The 13,906-nt window shown below is 37.2% G+C and overlaps 1 protein-coding gene across 7 annotated transcripts in view; it reads left to right on the plus strand.

Annotated features, from left to right (window-relative positions):
• The first annotated feature begins 28 nt into the window (after window positions 1-28).
• The window catches only part of kdm2bb (lysine (K)-specific demethylase 2Bb), a 33,191-nt gene continuing 19,313 nt past the window's right edge, over window positions 29-13,906 (plus strand). For 2 of the 7 annotated variants that reach the window (XM_084745648.1, XM_084745650.1), the window contains exons 1-13: window positions 33-447; window positions 972-1,116; window positions 1,969-2,047; window positions 2,233-2,279; window positions 4,000-4,178; window positions 4,308-4,414; window positions 5,854-5,886; window positions 7,558-7,651; window positions 7,833-7,986; window positions 8,163-8,278; window positions 9,378-9,504; window positions 11,183-11,589; window positions 11,710-11,796. In XM_084745648.1, the coding sequence (XP_084601774.1) occupies window positions 376-447; window positions 972-1,116; window positions 1,969-2,047; window positions 2,233-2,279; window positions 4,000-4,178; window positions 4,308-4,414; window positions 5,854-5,886; window positions 7,558-7,651; window positions 7,833-7,986; window positions 8,163-8,278; window positions 9,378-9,504; window positions 11,183-11,589; window positions 11,710-11,796 (1,647 nt within the window). In that variant the 5' untranslated portion in view covers window positions 33-375. Of the gene's footprint in view, window positions 448-971; window positions 1,117-1,968; window positions 2,048-2,232; window positions 2,280-3,999; window positions 4,179-4,307; window positions 4,415-5,853; window positions 5,887-7,557; window positions 7,652-7,832; window positions 7,987-8,162; window positions 8,279-9,377; window positions 9,505-11,182; window positions 11,590-11,709; window positions 11,797-13,906 lie in introns of all 7 variants that reach the window. The other 5 variants (XM_084745651.1, XM_084745652.1, XM_084745653.1 and 2 more) reach the window with 4 other exon arrangements.

Raw genomic sequence — 13,906 nt, forward strand, 5'->3', positions numbered from 1 at the left:
TATAAAAAAAGAATTACTACTATTAGAATGAATGAAAGTGGATTAAGAGCTGTTTTTTGATCTGGACAAGCTATTTTATTGTTTATTTTAGTTTAACAAGATGGGCTGAACTAACCTGCACCAGTAATTTAAACATAATGCTTTTCAATTTTAAACACCAAACAGCAAAAGTGCCTGACGTGACGGGATTAATGTGCCCTCTTTGTAACAGCAGTTGAAAAGCGGTGAACTAACACGCCGTGACGTTGTCCAACAATGTTTTGGTTCCTGGCGGTGACGTAATACACAAAACATGGTTCCCTTGTTTTGAACCTGAAAAGCGTGCTAACTGTTTCTTTAACTTCACCACGCACGGAGATGCTTTTCCGAGGCTGAATGACTGGGGAACATTCACCAGAGACGATGGCTCAGGCCGTGGAAACGTGTGCTGAATCTGGACGCAGGCTGGTGTGTACCATCCGCCGTGTTAACGTTAGCTTCTGAAGCGAGATTGGCAGCGAGCTAATTAGTTAGCTAAGCTAACGTTTGCAACAACTGTAACCGTTGGGATGCTTGTCAAGTCACTTCATGAGGATAAACGACAACTGTCGTGTTACATTGCAGCTTTTATAACTTCCCTTGGATTTGTAACAGTTCAGCGAGCTTACGACAGTTAAATCAAGATATATTAACCAATATCAGAGAATTCCTGCAAACATTTTACATTAATCGTTTTGGAATAACGTACTAACAGCTGCATTTTACCAGGGCAAGTGTCGTTTAAAGCTAATTGTACGAAATAAAAAAAGATGCTACTACAGTAACATACCACTATCAAAAAATGAATTTCAGCTGTAAAGTTAGAAATAAAATAGCTGTTTAGTCATTTCCCATCAGTCGCACTGGCTGTTTATGGGGAGAGGGGGTCTGTTATTGTGACAGAAAGAGTTGATGCAGTTTTGTCATGTAAATCATCTCTTCTTCAATGGCAGCGCTCCATCTGCCGGAGGATGTACGACGAAAATGAGGATTTGTCAGATGTGGAAGAAATTGTAAACATCAGAGGTTTCAGTGTGGAAGAGAAGCTTGTCAGTGACAGTTATAGTGCACAGTTTGTCCACTTGCTGGAAGGCAAAGGTAAAGCACACCACATTTCCTCTATTGTTATAGTTTTGTTTCATTCTATATTGATTTGTTTTTGATTGATGCCTTTGCCACTTACTTATACATTAGGGATGCACGAAATTGATTTTTTTTTCATCCGATGCTGATAACCCATAAGCATCTGCTTCTTATGACTGATACTGATAAGATAAACCATAACTTTTATAAATTTCTGTAATAAATGTTTGTATTTTAGACAGATGTTCATATGTAGTTTATGTACATCTGGGGGTCAGGAAGGCAAAGATGTAGTGAGCAAAGATGTATGGTTTAATATTCCATATCTCTGACAGAACCAGATCTAACTCACATCACTTCTGCAACAAAAACAACGAACAGGTTGTGACCAGGGCTTCCACTAAGGGTTATTTGAATGATTGATTAATCTGATGATCATTCTCTCAATTAATCAATTCATTGTTTAGTCTATAAAATGTCAGAAAATGGTTAAAATTCCCAAGGTGACATCCTCAAATGTCTTGTCTTGTCCACAACCCAACACACCCAACAACAAAGATATATTTAGTTTACTGTCGCAGAGGAGTGAAAAAAATAGAAAATCTTAAGATTTGAGAAACTCAAATCAGAATATTTGGATATTATTTATTTAAAAAATAACTAAAAAATATAAAAATAGCTGGTGATTAATTTGCTTTGACATAATCTGCCAAGTCAGATATTATTATGGCTGATATTTCTTGGTTATAATTTCATTATCAGAATAATAAATAATAATATAAATTTCCCTTTATTGGATGCTAAATTATTGGCCCTGAAATTTATTGTGCATCCCTACTATAAATGTGTTTGTCCACTGTATTGCAGACTTCTCTTATGAATATGTGCAAAGGGAGGCTCTCAGGATACCACTCATTTTTAAAGAGAAAGATGGACTAGGGATCAGGTGAGAATCCATTTCTGTGTGACATTTACCAGTTTATGGATAGCTGTGAAGAACGATCTTTGACAGCGCTCATGGTGTTGATTGAGCCCACTTTATAATAGATGTATATTTATGTTTTTAATGATTTGGCGACACATCTAATCGATTAACTGAGTAACATTTGTCCCTCTCTTTAATTTACACAGAATGCCTGATCCAGAATTTACAATTAGTGAAATTAAAGGCTTAGTTGGTAAGTACACTGTTACACACACACACACACACACACACACACACACACACACACACACACACACACACACAAATACACACAGGTATGTTTATTACAGGTCCAGTGTGTAAGACTTACAGGTGTCTTTGGCAGAATATGGCAGAAGTGGAGAACAATATTCATAAGAATGTCTTCCTTGCTGTTCAATCACCTGCTGGTTGTATTTACTGAGGGCAAGGGGCCTCTTCTCTGGTGGCCGCCATGTTGCATGTTTCTACAGTAGCCCAGAATGGACAAACTGAACACTGGCCACCTACACAAACAGGAGGGTAAGCTGAGGTGTTTGCAGTCTGCAAGCTCACTGCTAGGTGACACTAAATCCTGCACACTGGTCCTTTTATGTAGCAGTTAGAGTGGTTAAACAAAACCAAATGCATATGTGCATCCAGAAGGAGGAAATAGTTTATTCCACCAGCTACTAATCCAGAGAGTAAGAAATGGTAAAGTAAGAATTAGTGAGGTCAGTGAGTTTCTGTGGAGAAACCCTCCTAAAAATGACCTGAGGATTTCTCAAAGTATCGTCTCGTCTCATCCATGGCCACATTTACTTTCATACCACAGATGGTAGAACGTCAATGCTATAAAGAAACATGTTCAAACTATCTCAGCTATGATGGATTCTTTAGTGTGGTTGGGATAATGAGTTCAGAAATGTGTACTATAATACACAGTTTTGTCAGAAATTGTAAAGAACTGCGCTTTTGCATTTTGGAAGTTTTAAAGAAATAAAGTTTATAAATGACAAAATAAACAGCTGTTTTTAGTTAAACTTTGCACCTAGCAGAAGTAAGCACCAAAGTTATTTGCCCAATATAATCAGGAAGATGGGCATCAATATCATAGTATGTTCAGGTCATGTAAACAATATCTTTTTGTTAAAGTAGCATGAGTCTTTTTTGATTCATCTAACTGTTTATTTCTCTACCTGTCATATAACATGTTTATACTATACATGATGGATCATTACATGTGTATGTCCATGTCTACTTATTCATATTGTGTTGTAGTCACTCTTATAAAAACAAAATATGTTTCCATTAGTTAACTTGCACTTTTTATCCATTATTATAATGTAGAAAAATAGATCAAACAATTTTCCAATTGCAGTTCTGTACTGCATTAAAATGCAACTGTGCAGCAACTGTGAAGCATGTAAGAACTCCAGAAGAAGTCCAAGCATGATTGGGGTGTAGTTGTGCCACCTAGTGGTGAAGATCATTAATTACATGTATGTCAACCATACACATTTTCTCTGCATAAAGTAGTGGTGCAAGTAATGATTATTCTCAGAATTAATTGTTTAGTCTATAAAATGTCCAAAAAAGTGAAAAAGGCTCATCACAATTTTTGAGAGATGACAAATTTCTTCTTTTGTCCAATCAACAGTCCAAAACCCAAAGACCCTTCATTTACTGTCATACATGATGAAGAAAAGCAGCAAGGAGTTGGAAAAAGCAAATACTGGAAGTTTTTGTCTGAAAAACTGACTGAAAAAATCAATAAGTTATCAAAATCATTGGCAATGAATTTTCCTTCTCTCGGCCCAGTTGATTAATTAACTAATCGTTAAAGCTCTTGTATAAATTTCAAAAAGCATGCTAGATTCTTTTAGACAAGCTTACAGACATGTTGTATAGTGTGTTAATGACAGTGGCATATGTGACCTGGTTGTGACTTTCAGGCAGTCGTCGGTCTGTGGACGTTATGGATGTGAGCACTCAGAAAGGCTCTGAAATGAGCATGGCTCAGTTTGTCCGTTATTATGAGACACCAGAGGAAGAGCGGGACAAACTCTTCAATGTCATCAGCTTAGAATTCAGCCACACGAAGCTGGAGCACCTCATCAAGCGGCCCACAGTGGTAATTATCACATGACATTCTCTGTATGGTGTCATGATTCTTGAAGGTCACAAATCTACTACCATGTGCAAAGAAATGTGTGACTAACAACACCATGAGTGATGGCTGAAAGTGCAGATTTCTTTACAGGTGGATCAGGTCGACTGGGTGGACAACATGTGGCCTCCTGCTCTGAAACACAGCCAAACAGAAGCCACCAATGTGATCTCAGAGATGAAGTACCCGAAAGTGCAAAGGTATGACTTCACTGGAATGTTTTTCTGTCAGTGGTCTAAGAAGTACTCAGATTTTTTTTTTACTTGAGTGAAAGTAGTGATACCACAATTTAGAAATACTCTTTCACGAGTCAAGAGTATGAATTAAAATTGTAACTGAATTAAAAGAACATAAGTATTTGCATCAAAATTACTTTTTGTATGATCAATAGTTTTTTTGTTTTCACAGTAGACAGACCTTTGCAAATGTTTCTGAATCAATGATAATGTCAAATTGACGTGGAGCATTAAAGTAAAATGGAATGATAATAAAAACATCTACAACCACAGACAAAAAATAAACCAAAAATGAATACTGAAAAAGAAACAAAAACAAAAATAAAGGTTCTCATCATGCAGAATGCACTGTTTCAAAAGAGAAATATTATATAATTATATTATGATTATTATAAGTGGTATTACAACATTATGTGCAGATGAAACAAAGCTTAACTGTAAACAGCCATGACCATCTCAGATATTTACAGTTAAAGGACTTTCATGACAGAGAAATAAAGCACAATGTAAATTTGGATAAAAATGGGAAAAAATAGAACCATAATTGGTATGTCATTTAGACTATTCTAATGTATTTTGGCTTTATCTTGAAATTTTACAGGTTTTGAATAAAAAATTGTACAGTTTTGGAAAAGGGCTCATTCGGTCATTATGAAAAATTCTAGGCTATGACATACTTGGTCATGAATAGGACTGTACTTTGGAAATATGACAGGAAATATTGTGTTGAGAGAAGACAGATACTTGCTGAAAATCTTGTCAGCAGCTTGTAAGAAAAACATCACAAAGAGATGGTACAAGGCAGAACCACCAACACAAGACGAATGGCTGAAAATTCTGAATGAATTGAATGAATGTACTCTATGTAATGGAGCAGTTGAGTCATAGGACAAGAGGTCTAAGAGGAGCAATGTCGATGACAGTATAAGGACCACTGAACCACTGAATATGTCATAGGAGCAAATAGTTTTGTACAGACAGGGCAGTGTAGATCTTTTCAGGTTTTTTTCATTTTTCAAATCAATGAAAATAAAGTGCATTAAAAAAAATGACTACATAAATATGCAGTGAACTATTAACTAAATCAGTCCAATATATGTAGTGGAGTAAATAGTAGAATATTTTCCTGGTGTAGGATTATAAAATGGCAAAAAGCAAAAATAACAGTATCTCAAAATTGTATTTAAGTACATTATCTAAATAAATATACTCAATTACTTTTCACCACTGGTTTCTTTTCTGATAGAAATCCCTCTTGGACTGTACATCAGTCTAAGAGTTAAAAAAATAGAAATGAGCAGAGCAAGAAATAGAAAATACTTGGAGAAAATTGCTGCTTCTTTGGCAGTAAATACAGTTTCTCCTCCCATCTGAACGTCTCATGTATCGCTCCATCATTGCAGAGCGCTGCATACTGTCCGTGTTATCCGTCTCCTGTAAGTGCTCTTGATTGTTGCTAGGCAGCAGAGTTTGCCTCGGTGGAGGATGGTGTTATAACAGCTGTAGTCTGACTGCACAGACGCCTCTCGGCCAATCAGCTGACAGCATTGGTATAGAGCAGAAGAGAAAAAAACAATTGTGGCTTTCCTTTTAACCTCAGCTGCTTACTAACCTTACATTTTACCCTTTTGTTCTTCTGTTGAGTTATATTTGATTGATGATGGTGGTAGGGATTGGGTTGTGCATAATGGAATAAATAATAATTACTTTTTGCAGACATCCTGTGGTAAATAATTCCCATTATTATTTCAGCCAATACTAATGTCTTCAGTTTTCATTTGAGTGTTTTATTTGGTTTTCAAACATCTGTCCTTGTTCAGTTTTTCCCACAAGCAGGTTCATCTTTGAAGGCTTGTCTATAAATTTCTACCTGCCAGACTTGCTTATTTGTCTTTTTTTTTTTTTTTTTTTTACTAACAATTACATCATGTTAATTTTGTAAAATATCATTTGTTGTAATAGAAATTTACAGTTATAATAGAAATGAAGTGATTTGTTCATTGATTCAGTTCAGTTAACTGATGAAAGGAAAATGAATTGGGAACTAGTTTGATAAATAATCAATCATTTAAATGTGTGATAAGCGACTCTGGACAAAGAGTTGTTGAATCTCATTCCCAAGTTCTCAAAAGCTGACGCTTTGGGTTGGTGGTAATATTTTAATGAAAAATACCTACTAAAAATATTCTGTATTTCTAGCCTCTCAGGTGAGATTGATTGATTCTAATTTATTATCTGCCTTTGCCTCATCATTTTCTCTCATGCAAGCAAAATGACAGTATAATCGGTTTTCATCATCTCCTCAGTCAGTCATTTGTTGTCTTTGCTGCAGTCTCATTTATAGTTCAGAAACGTATTGAAAGCCTTGAAAGTGATGCTGTTGAAGATGTTTTAAAATAGAGAACTCATTCCAATTAGCAGTGAAATGTGGCAATGATTTTCAAAATTTCTGGGCAGCTGTTTTGTGTATTTGACTAAACTGCAGTGTAGAAAGAAAAACTTGTTCTTGGTTAGCAGTGGTGTAGAAGGAGCAGAGATATCTGACTTAATCTTACCTCACCATTCAGCATGTTAACTGACTCCTCTTAATACTTGCCGCTAGATTTTTGTTCTCTTGTTTACAGCTGACTGGCTAACTAGCTCTCTGTTTGTTTCAAGTAACTGTCACATCATTTCTCTGTAGGAGGCACAACATAATACTGTTTATTGATTTCCTCGCTAATGTGTTTTTTATTCTGTGTACACCTCGTTGGTTAGATATTTGCAGATAAATAGAGCTGCTCCCATTTAGCTAAATTACTGAATCGTTTATGTCTCGGAGTGCTAATCACTCCTCAATTAATTTCCAGAGGAGAGATGTCCTATTGTGAACAATTTTCTGTGCTGTAGTGCTCTTGTGAGTGATTTCAAGTGTTGTTTCTATTGGTGGCTGTCGTTTTCAGCAAAACACCACTGAGATTATGGCTGCCTTGTAATTTGGTTGAGCTTTGTTTTTCCTTTTTTGTATCTTTTTTATGGATGCCAGTGTCATTTATTCTTGTGGGTTTTCACTGTCTATTTGTCACTTGTGATTCTTTTGAATTATTTTATTTTCCTGTCTGCTATAGGTATTGTCTGATGAGTGTAAAGGGCTGCTACACAGACTTCCACATCGATTTTGGGGGAACTTCTGTTTGGTATCACGTGTTCAAGGGACGGAAAGTAAGTTCATCCTAGAGTCTCATAACATATCTGATATTTTGTGCCATAAATCTTCATTTATTTATTTTTCTTTCATTGAACATGAAGGGGAGAGTTGGGAGTTTCAGAACTGATATTTCACCTAGCTTGGCCTTGACCAGGCAGTATAACCTCTAAATAAAAAATCTCTGCCTCTCCTCAGGTTTTTTGGCTCGTGCCTCCGACCCCTCATAACCTTGCCCTTTATGAGGACTGGGTCCTGTCAGGCAAGCAGAGTGATATCTTCCTGGGAGACCGAGCTGATGGATGCCAGAGAGTGGAGCTTAAGCAAGGATACACCTTCTTCATCCCATCTGGTGTGTTGGCATGGTTGTTTTAAAGTAGCCAGCAGGAAAAGATTAGCCGCCACTTCAGTGAACAGTAACACCAAGCTTTACCTGACTATTATACAGTATATTCAGCTATGTGAGTTTGCATGAATCCTGAATGTGCATGAATGTCCTTTATCTCTTTCTGTGTTTTCATAATTAAGGGTGGATCCATGCTGTCTACACTCCTGAGGACACACTGGTGTTTGGAGGCAACATTCTGCACAGCTTCAACATTCCTATGCAGCTTACCATCCATGAGATAGAGAACAGGACTAAGGTAGGAGTCTTGCTGCGTTCTCCAATGTGTGGCTGAACTCTGACCTGCACAGCAATACAATAAACAATGCCTGAGGTGAATTAATCTCTTGGAGAACAAGAGGAAGCTGAGGAGTTCACCTGCAAGAGGCAGGACAATAGAGAGGATAGAAATAAAAGACAAGGGTCAAAGGACAAAATATTTAGCATATGAAAGTATGATAATATAATGTAACATAAATGGGAAGATATATATATGTAAAAATCAGGAGCCACCAGTACCAAACATTTGCCATCTTACAACATACCACCATAATTCTGACAACATCAAGGCAGCATCACTTTATAAAAAAAATCTGGATTTGATTTGGTGTTTTTTTTTTTTTTTTTCAGGAAGAAAATTATTCTTTCAAGATATCTGTGTATACACCAAACGCTGCATTACACTGTTCACATTTTTAGTATGTATGAAAGTATGAAATATGACCTGCTTCTTTCTAGTAGGATAACCGTATCACATTTATGGTTTTATTTGGGTAGTGCATTAGCTTCTTCATGAGCTGCGTAATTGGTGGTATCTAAACCCTAGAACCCTAGATTTGAGAAACTCTTGCATGTGCAGTTGATTCATAGATTGCTGTACTATAATGTCTGTGTCTGAATTACATGCAATAAGAGACTTGGGGTGCATCTACAGCCTAAGGAAAAGTGCGCACAATGGCAAAACAGCACGTCCAGGAGTTTCACAGATTTTGCAAATCTAGGGTTCTCTTATAGATATGACCTGCATTATTTAATAATAATAATAATAATAGAATAGAATAATCACACACTGAGGAGCTTAAACCTGCTCCTGTAGGCAAGCATTCATGTTTCTTTTGTGTGTATTAGAGGACAGTGTGTGGATTGGTAGAGCAGAATATATTGCTACAAGTAATAATCTCATCTCTTTACACTGCTGGTACTGTCAGTTATACAGATACAAACACAGACAGAACTCTAATTAAGCGCATCATTCTGTTTTCTTACATAATTCGTGCTGTGTTAACTGCCGTCTGATTGCAAAAACTGAACAGTTACTGTTTCTGTTACACTGATGCTAGTCTTGTCCCTGTTTTCAGGTTCACTCCAAGTTCCGTTTCCCCTTCTACTATGAGATGTGCTGGTACGTCCTGGAGAGGTACCTGCACTGCCTGACAAAACGCTCCTACCTGTCTCAGGAGGTCCGCAAAGAGCCTGTTGTAATGGGTAAGTGTAATTAAGTAATATAGCTGTTTTGCGATATTTCTCATGTGTCCCTGGATGTTGATAAAAGACTTCTACTGTGTGCAGTTGTAATTGGCTCTCTCAAGTAATTAAATATTGTATTAACAGTAAATGAATAATTTCTCTGCTGATGTGTTCCAACAGGCTTTATTTCTAGGACTAGGACAGTCGCAACTCCATTGGTGAACATAGCTATACTTCACTTGTGAAGTCATCAAAGGGTAACTTTGGTATTTTTTCTGGTAAGGTTTTTGGTCTAAGTGACTAATGGGACAACAGTTTTTTAAAATTGGTCCAGTATTTATGGAGAGTGCTACAACCAGCAGAAGTGACACTCAGCTATAACATAATTGTTATGGGCAACTGGACACCATTATAGTACATCCACTTTAAGTGCTTGTTTTTGCCACTGACAGGCTGAGATTGATATTGTGAGAAATAAACAGAAATAAACGTTTTTTTAAAGAGTAAGATACATTTTGTTTAATCAGAAACAGACCTATGTATTACTCTGTTCAAAGTGACCAGACTCCATTTACAGAAACAGTAATTCTATCATCATAAAGCACACTTCATTCGAACTCAACAGAAACAGAATAAAGCTGAACAAAACCGCCTCGGCTTGTCTTTTCACTGCACCAAGAATCATCAAGGTTGTATGGTTGAAATAAACCTTGAACTCATCCAGATAGATATGAAAATATTCTGGCTCTACATGTTGTTTCTCCAATCACCCTCTCGCTCCTCTGTCAGGATATTTCCACATTTAACGCAGTGAATAAAAGCTTTAATTTGACCAAATCAGACTTGGTGATTGTTGAAGCAGTGGAAAGATAATCCAAGGCATTTTTTTGCCTTTTTTATTTGTGTCTGTTAAGTTTGAATGAAGATGACAGTTATGTTGATAAAATTGCATTTTCTATAAATGGACTTTGGTGGATGTGGTGGGAACAATTAAGACAGCTGTCTGTGGTTAAACAAAACATATTTTACTCATTAATAAAGAGGTCTCTCCCTCTAGGGATCCTTTCCATAATGTTTCAGACACTTAAAATAACAACTGAGTCTGTCAGTGGCAAAAACAAGCACATTTATTAGACTTACTTTGCCATAAGTTGCCTGTAAGGATCACATTGCAGCCTGTTGCAGCTGTCTCGCTCAATACTGGACCAATTCATCCCCATTAGTCCCTTAGGGTCCAGGTTAAAAGGTACCAAAGTTACCCTTTAATATTAGAGTTGGTGTATGGACTGTGGAGATCTTTGCCCTTTATAGTGAGAAAATGGGCAGGCTCATCTTTGGTGTGGTTTCTGTTGACACAGGAACACATCCGTTTTAAAGTCCAGCTAATACTTGTTCAACCATGAACATACCCGCAAATGTAGGAATATTCCCCCAGGTGCTTCATATATACACAAAAAGTGGCATTATGGATTACCTTCTGTGTTTGCAGTCAAACATTAAATGCACAAATAAAGATGATAAAAACATGTCATCCCTTTGTTTTTGTTTAACTGCCATGTGTGATCATACAGGTGATTCTCTGCTCTTGACAGATATATTATGTTTGCAGCTCATGGCTCTCTTCCAATATAAAGAAAAGTACAATGTGGACATACATGATAAGTAATTTGATATTTTTCTCATTTTGTCCCTTCAGACAACGAGACTAAGGCAAACACAGAAAGCCCCTCCTCTGACTCAAGGAGCCAGGACATGAACGAGGACTCTTGTGAGACTCAGGTCAGGGACGACCAGGGTGAAAAATCAGAGAGAGCTGCCCAGGATGGCCCCTGCTCTCCCGACAACCGGAGGGGCCAGCACCTCAAAGCTGTTTTATCTGTCGACTCTGAGGACAGCTGCAATCCCAGCTCCACCTCTCTAGATTTCCCCCAAACACCCTCCGACTCTCCGGTCTCAGAGTCTCCCAGTAAATGGACGCATCTGACCGAGTTTGAACTGACTGGACTCAGGACGCTGGTTGAGAAGCTGGAGTCGCTCCCTGAAAATAAGAAATGTGTTCCATTGGGAATAGAGAACCCACAGGCCCTGCTGGAAGACATGAAGGCAAGAAACAAAGCAAAGACACAGTAACAAGTTTGCATACACATAATATCTACAGTATAACTTTCAATACACATGACAGAGATCTGTTTTACTGTTTGTTTGTTCTCTGTGGCTGTCCAGGTTGTCTTGAAAGAACATGCGGATGATGACCCCAAATTAGCGATCAGTGGAGTTCCTGTGGTGTTCTGGCCTAAGAAAACCATAAAGGTAAGAATATTTTGACTACAGTCAGAATCTTTATTCTTTATTTTCTTTATTATCTTTATTTGAGGTTTTCAAATTAAGTTGATGGACACTTTACTTTAAGTTGACCTCTTAATAGAATAGGAAAATCTGAAAAAAATATATAAAGTGAGCACAAGTGATTGAGCTTTGATTCAGTTGTCACTTGAATTTGTGGTGCAAGTCAACAACATAAATGGAGCTATTTAAGTATTACAACTACGGCCCGCCAATGACTCTAGTTAGTGACAACTCAAAATCATCGTGAAACAAGTCTTTAAAGGTGTTTTTGTATTAGGTACGATTGCTTTGTAATGAGGTTGGGCTTGGACTGGACTTTTGGGTCAAATGTACTTGGATCTGTGCTTTGGTCCTTGAGGTGAAAGCCCCCTAAAGACACCATCCACTCAAAAATGTGTTTTTCTTATGTTTATATCCCCTAAAAGTTCTGACCTTGACTACACTGATTTGCATCTATGCAAAGTTTGTTACTACAGAGGTGTTTCCACGTTCATCTCCTGAAAGGGGAGATGTCTGAGATTCTGAGAATGAAATGTACCATTGACAAGCTGGATTTGGTATGAACAAATTCGAAAGCTGATCACTGTTGAAAAATGAAAACGCAGACAAAAAATCTGAAACATCCAGCGCAGTACAGAGAGTCAGAGGTAGAAATGTGTCACACACTGCCACTTAAAAGCTACATTTTATTTTATTTTTTTACCTCTTATGTGGGAAAACTATATTAAACAAAATGTTAATTACAGCAGAGTATGTGTCTGGAGGTGAACTTTAATATCATACTGTACAAAATCCTTGACTTACTCTCAAAGAAGAGTTTGGTTTTCAGTATCAATAAAGAATTTCAGTTAAATTTAGTTTAAGTTTAAATTCTCTTGCTTACACTTTCAGGCTCGACATTATTCCTCTGTTTCTCTCTTCCTTAGTTTCATCTTGTCTGCTCATCAACATCAGTCCCTGTTTTTTCTTCTCTTGCTCCAACACTCATTGCCCTCCTTCCCCAGAACAGTAGATGCACTAATTTGCATAAGTTTGACTTAATAGACCCCAATATTGTCTAATGAACTGAATCACGAGTGTTTTTAAAAACTTATTTTTGCTTTCCTCTGTACACAGACTTCCACATATGGTATTTACTGTCATTGACACCCTTATTTTCTCACACTGTCACTGTCTCACACTGATGTCAAACACTTGTTTACTATGTCCAGAAACTATATGACACATTTTCATACCAGATTTCACACCTCACCGTTTCACTGCTTACACATTTGTTGTTACACTTCAGGCTTACTCATGGCTCAAACTGGTGTCAAACTTTGTACTAACTGCTATAAATATGCACAAGAATGTACAGTAGTTTTGGTTATGGTTTGCACTTTTTCTCCCCAAATTAAAAAGGAAATTTATAGTCATAATTTCTAGTCAGTGCCGTTGCTCATTACTTAAGTACTATGCTTGCGCCTTTTGAGCATCTGTATGCTGTAAACGCTTGCAGGCTTTCATTCAACTTGGAAAAAAAAATCCTTGATTCAGTAATAAACCTTGATGTGTACAGCATTTATTTGTTTGTTTAAAAACTGTTTTTCCTTTTTACTTAAAGTGCTTTGCTTTCTTTCTAAAACAAAATAAAATAAAAGTAGACGGCTGGGCAGGAAATGTCTTTGGCAATGAATGTTTGAATTTTGTAAATACAATTGCAAAACAAAAACAAGGTCAGTCACTAGAAGTAATTTTATAGAATAAAATAAAAATAATTAACCATGTACTATCATGGTAGATATTGTCACAGTCTAGTGTTGAGGCATTATTTTATTGGGAGATAAAATTATCTGATATACTGTTAGATCCTCAGCAAGAGGTGGGAGGAGGTGATGTCTTGTGTATGAATTTATGGAGGTGATTTTTATTGGTTTCTTGGACCCTCTGGATCACCCCCACCCATCCCTCCAAAAGGCCAGCTGCTGGTCGCGGGGCCTCTTTGTGTTTGCCTTTTGTAATGAGATGCCATCTGGCTCTATTGGCTGTGCGGAGCCTGCTCTGCTCTGCCTGTGATACACATCATGAATATGAC

This window comes from Lutjanus erythropterus, chromosome 20 (genome assembly GCF_056507025.1).
Source record: "Lutjanus erythropterus isolate fLutEry1 chromosome 20, fLutEry1.hap2, whole genome shotgun sequence".
Lineage (NCBI taxonomy): Eukaryota > Metazoa > Chordata > Actinopteri > Lutjaniformes > Lutjanidae > Lutjanus > Lutjanus erythropterus.